This window comes from Pleurodeles waltl, chromosome 8, assembly GCF_031143425.1.
Source record: "Pleurodeles waltl isolate 20211129_DDA chromosome 8, aPleWal1.hap1.20221129, whole genome shotgun sequence".
NCBI lineage: Eukaryota > Metazoa > Chordata > Amphibia > Caudata > Salamandridae > Pleurodeles > Pleurodeles waltl.
The window spans coordinates 1,299,311,583-1,299,317,582 of NC_090447.1; the positions used below are offsets into that span (position 1 = coordinate 1,299,311,583).

General features: G+C 45.2%; 1 protein-coding gene across 1 annotated transcript in view; it reads left to right on the top strand.

The window, feature by feature from the left end:
- The window catches only part of MICU2 (mitochondrial calcium uptake 2), an 840,968-nt gene extending 836,018 nt beyond the window's left edge, over positions 1 to 4,950 (top strand). The window contains exon 12 of the mRNA XM_069202256.1: positions 4,118 to 4,950. Within this exon, the coding sequence (XP_069058357.1) occupies positions 4,118 to 4,222 (105 nt within the window). The 3' untranslated portion in view covers positions 4,223 to 4,950. The remainder of the gene's footprint in view (positions 1 to 4,117) is intronic.
- Positions 4,951 to 6,000: the final 1,050 nt, after the last annotated feature.

Consider the following 6,000-nt stretch of genomic DNA (forward strand, 5'->3'; position numbering starts at 1 on the left):
CTTGTGAAAATGTAATTTATTTGGGAACTATGTTGTTTATTATAAATGTCACAGCTATGATTTGTAGAAAGTTTATAGAAAGTTTACTCCGTGTTCCCTCAGACCTGGAATGATTAAACCAGTTCTGCTTAGGCAGGAACCTCCTGTAGTGAATGCAGAAAGATTTCTCCTGATCCCAGTCCATCTGCCTACAAAGAGGCACAGTGCTTTTCTGGGAGGACAGTGGCCCATTTGGAGCACAGGTCCTTCTTGTTAGCCCACTACCAGGAGAACAAGGAAGAGTAACTAGAGGAGTTCATTGCCTGACACCTCTATCCCTGTACTTATCTGGTAGTTTTGAGATAGAGTTGTGTAGCATAAACACATGCAGAGCCATCTGTCATCTTCACACAGTCGGAAAGCTGGGTAGGGATAGTATGAAAATGTTTTAGCAATAGTTTCTAGGATTACGAACGGTCACTACAGAGTTACTGTGATAAAGGAGGCTGTTCACCACCCATCTAGAATCCGAACACTGATAAGAACACAGAAGGACAGAAGACACCTTCAAAGAGAAATTCTTGTGGTGTGATTGACTTCTAAGAGCTATTCTCTGGCCAGGAGAGCTGATCTCTAGAACACTACGAAGACAAAGGAACCCTAAGACTGATCTAGAAAATCCTGGAAATCCAGTGCTGTACCGAACTCTCTGCGGTCCGGGAAGCAGGGGAGGGACCCAGGAGCATGGTGAGCTGTGCTGCCTTTGAGAAAACGACAAAACAAAAACAACAAGTGATGGACAGAATGCTGAACATTGTCAAACATTCACCCCCAGTACAGTGATCTGGGCCTAAATACATCATTTTTTTGCTGCCCATGCCATTCCAGTTTGGACCCAGCCATATGCAAATCAGTCTTGACCCTGTTCCCCATGGGAACAGTCCAGCCCGAACTGCTAGGCCAGGTCTTCCCTGGACTGGAAACTAGCATCCTGGGACCAGTTTCGGGGTTTCACCCCTCATCAGCCAGGCTAGCTTAAATCCAGTGGCATTGGAAGCACGGGACCCACGTCTGGGCATACCCAGCAAAAACAACAAGTGATGGACGGACGGAATGCTGAACATTGTCAAACATTCACCCCCAGTACAGTGATCTGGGCCTAAATACATCATTTTTTTGCTGCCCATGCCATTCCAGTTTGGACCCAGCCATATGCAAATCAGTCTTGACCCTGTTCCCCATGGGAACAGTCCAGCCCGAACTGCTAGGCCAGGTCTTCCCTGGACTGGAAACTAGCATCCTGGGACCGGTTTCGGGGTTTCACCCCTCATCAGCCAGGCTAGCTTGAATCCAGTGGCATGGGAAGCACAGGACCCACGTCTGGGCATACCCTTCCCACTTAGGGAGACAAAGCAAAAACAAGTGATGGACGGAATGATGAACATTGTCAAACATTCACCCCCAGTACAGTGATCTGGGCCTAAATCCATCATTTTTTTGCTGCCCATGCCATTCCTGTTTGGACCCAGCCATATGCAAATCAGTCTTGACCCTGTTCCCCATGGGAACAGTCTAGCCCGAACTTCTAGGCCAGGTCTTCCCTGGACTGGAAACAAGCATCCTGGGACCAGTTTCGGGGTTTCACCCCTCATCAGCCAGGCTAGCTTGAATCCAGTGACATGGGAAGCACGGGACCCACGTCTGGGCATACCCTTCCCACTTAGGGTGACAAAGCAAAAACAACAAGTGATGGACGGAATGCTAAACATTGTCAAACATTCACCCCCAGTACAGTGATCTGGGCCTAAATCCATCGTTTTTTTGCTGCCCATGCCATTCGAGTTTGGACCCAGCCATATGCAAATCAGTCTTGACCCTGTTCCCCATGGGAACAGTCCAGCCCGAACTGCTATGCCAGAAACAAGCATCCTGGGACCGGTTTCGGGGTTTCACCCCTCATCAGCCAGGCTAGCTTGAATCCAGTGGCATGGGAAGCACGGGACCCACGTCTGGGCATACCCTTCCCAACCATACCCTTCTGAGAAAACGAGCAAAACATATTGAAACTACACTTTTGACTAGGTTTCTGAAGAGAGTGGTCAGGAAGCCTCTATGCCAGTGGTTCCCAACCTTTTGATTTCTCTGGACCCCCACTTTAACCTTAATGGAACCCAGGGATCCCCACTGAATCATCATGGGAATCCGGGGACCCCTGCCTGAGTCATTACTGGAAGCTGAGGACCTAATTTGTCAATATTGGTTAATATTTTTTAATTTTCTAGGCTCTCGCGGACCCCCAGGGGTCCCCGGACCACAGGTTGGGAACCACTGCTCTATGCCATTCAAAAGAAGGCCTTATACCCACAGTTGGGGGCCTCTCAAGAACCCATACTCCAATACCTAACTTTTGCTCATGGTTATGAAATTGTGAGCACTTGTATCCACTTCTGTTCTTTGGAAGCTAAACACATGCCGTTTTTGGACAGGAAACATTTTTTTAAGAATTTAACTTTCGTTTGTTTGTGTGGTAAACACGAATGCACTACTACCCTTTAGCTTTTCAAAAGCTCGAGCAGGCCATTTTTGTACTAATTAGTCCCCCATTCCCAGGTCATGCTTCCAGTTCCCTATGAGCCCTTTCATTCACTTACTAGATTTAACGCTGTTTACAAGATATTCCGTTGGATCCACTGCTTTGTGTTCTACCGGTTATTACAGGCAGAGGCCACGGGGTGCAGTGACTCAGCGCCACTAGTTTGATTTGTAATGTTTAGCGGGTCCACTGCTTTTTTTGTCGATTTTTAGTGGCAGCAGTGGTGTAACGAAACTGGAAGCCCCATCCCTCCCCCCCGCGCATAACATGGAGGGGGCCCCCCTCCGAACTCACCCAAGTCAGGTGCAGTGCTGAGGGTGCCCCCTGGAGCTCGTCCCCCGGAGCTCCCCCCCCCCCCCCCTCCCCGCGCCACATGGGCTGCGGAGAGCTTTGTTATGCCCCTGAGCACTATTATTTCTAAAGTTCACCTCTTTTTCATTTTATTTGATAGTTTCATTGGAGCTCATTGTCTTAGATGTGCTCCTGATGACCTATGAGATTCTAAACTGTAAAATGTTTTTATCAGCTCCCCTTCCAAGCATCCTTCCCCACCTTTCACCTTGCCGCTGAGATTTCGGCATGCAGGCTTCGTCCACAGTTGTGGCATCTCATGTCGGGGATGGGTTTCGCATCACTTTCACGGATTCAGTTGTTCCTACGCAAGTGCCAACTCTCCACCTATTAACGTCAAGTCCTCTCTGCTCCCACCAGTCAGGAAAGTAGCTTCTGGGGCAATGCCCTTTAGAAGAAAAAAAAATGTTCCATGGTGTAGGGCTCTGAGGACGGCAAGAGCTGGATGTGTGGTGAGGGGTGCGCCAAGTTCCCTTCACCCCCACAGCCTGAGAAGGAAGCCACTGAGGGGAGTTGAATGTTGTACTGTGAATGTTTTTTCTAGCGTCAGTCAAAAATGGAAAAATGCACTTTTCAAATGTATGATGGCAGTTTTTTGTCCGATTCATAAGAGGGACCATTTGGGGACAAGGGTGTGAAGTATGCTAGTGCAGGTCCTGCAGTTGAATTTCTTGGCTAGCCTTCAAGCATATCTCAGCAGCATCATGGCCCATGGATTTGCTCTGCATTGGATCTCATGGCGCATGGGTTCAGTATAGGGACCTGTTGCGATCAGCAGGTTTCTTCCCTTTGATCCAGGTAACCCACTGTAGCGCCTTTACATGTAAAAACACTGAAGGCTTTGTGTCAAAGCGGCTTGTGTACGCAAAGTCAGGACTGAACATCTAATGTGCTTTGCTGCTTATTGGGTACGTGAGCAGAGGACTACAGGGCCTGAACGTGCTGTCAGGAGGGATCACTGCCCGCTGTCACCATTGCTGGCTCCCGTACAGCACCTCTTTTTGCACATGCGCAAATGTGACCCTCCTACCTTGCCACGGGGAACTAACAGGTCATTGATTTTCCAACTGGCTTCAAAATGTTTGTGTTATTGTTTGTTAGAATGCGCTTTCCTGTTTATAAACTTGTAGGCTCTTCTATGTGTGGGACTATTCTATGTGTACCCTGCAGTAACCTGTATGTTGTTTTCATCAGGTCCCGCAGCAGCAAGGAATGCCAGGCTACTGGAAATGTGTGAAAAGAGAAACCATCAAAGGAGCTAAAGAGGCCTGGAAGCAAACGGGGAAGAGTCCTTTTTAAAGATCCTTTCTGCCAAAGGGCAGTGCCCGTCAGTGCCTTAAAGCAGTGCCAAAAAGCTCATTGTGGGGGTATATGTGTTTCTGTAACTGGTTTTAAAAAGTGCCTTTGACATTTGTTGTTGATAAAAATGTTTACATTATAGTTTTTCACTAATCAAATTATCGAATTGTATTTTTCTATGTAATCTTGGAAATGTGTTTTTTGTATGGATGTCACAATGATTTTCTGGGAAACAAAAACGCAAGTGCAGTTTTACTAGAAAAATGTAATGTTTTCAAATTTAATATGGAAACATTTTGTATGACAATGTGCTAAACAGGCTGCACGAAGCGCCTGCTTTTATCTGAAAATGGTAGTTTAATTGTTACAGTGTGCATGGTGGTCTTCTGTTTACTGCATGGGTTAAGGGTGGCTTCCTGACGTCCGCAACTGGAACTATGAGGGCCTCTCCGAGTTGTGTCCTTTCTGGAGAAAACAGACTTCGTGGCAATGGAGCAAATGGCCTGAAAGAACAGATTTTTCATCTCCAGCCTTATAATGTGTCATAGTAACAGTGATGTTGCAACAGGGTGTTTAATGGGTGATCCTTCTATGTTTACATAACACCCTAACAGTGCCACGAAAGTACTTTAGTTTTTGAGCACCGTTTCTAACTTGTACCTGATAGCTATCGTTCTTTCCGATTCCTCCTCTGAAAATGCACTAATAAAGTTATAACCACGAAGAAAGAGTGTTTTTTTTATTTCGTACTACATTGTTCTAGATTATAGTGTCTGTTTTATACCAAAGAAAAGTCACTGCATTTTTGTGCAATGAGTCCTCACACTGGGGTGGAGGGTCTACTCTTTGATTATTTTAAAGTACGTTCCCCTCCCACGGTGAATTTATAACCATCTGCACTCACCATGCACAGAGCATTAAAAGTATTTAGTGAAAAGAAAGAGAATTGTATGGGTAAGATAGAGGTGTAAACTAAACAACTATTACACAGGAAAAGAAGAGGTGGTGAAAAGATGCTGATAGGCGTAAACAGCTAAAAGAAGAGACTGTCGTGGCAGCGGCTTTCCTCCATCTTTCATGGTAATGGACCATGTTTTGAACTTTCCAGAGGTGAGAATCCTTCATTCACGAGGCAGTGAGAATGACTCTAGTTCAGCAATTACGTGTCTTTTTAACTTGTTGAGCCCCAAATGTGAAAACCCGAAGGGAATCTCACTTCCAGAGAATTGCCACTTTGTTATGCAGCCCATTCAGAGAAGGACCAGTCTTAAAATAGAACACATTTTTTGTAATAAAGCTTCATTTGCCAATCCTGGGTCACAGTAACACTTTAAAAAAAATGTTCACAATTTAACAAAATATATAGGAATACATTAATATAACAGTATGTATTAGTGACCATGTAAAGTATAACTCTATTGTACCTCACTGCTAAGATCAGAAATGGGTAGCTTACAGAGGTTGGAGGAAGCACCCAATCATGTATACAGTCAAGAGTATTACCAGCACAGATGCTGACAGATATACAGCAAATAGATTAAACAGGGAGATGCTGTTAGGCAAACCTATAATTTAACCCACTCACTCACACGAAAAATGAATGATCCATTGATCAGGGGTATAGATTTTTGAATTCACTGCAAATTGAATCCTATTTGTCCAAGCACTCACTACTTCAGGGCAAGGATTTATCAAGTGTTGCCACTTTACAAAGAACGTGTATCCAATTTTCCACTGAAGGAGAATAGATTTCAATAACTTTACAATCCCTCTTTCAG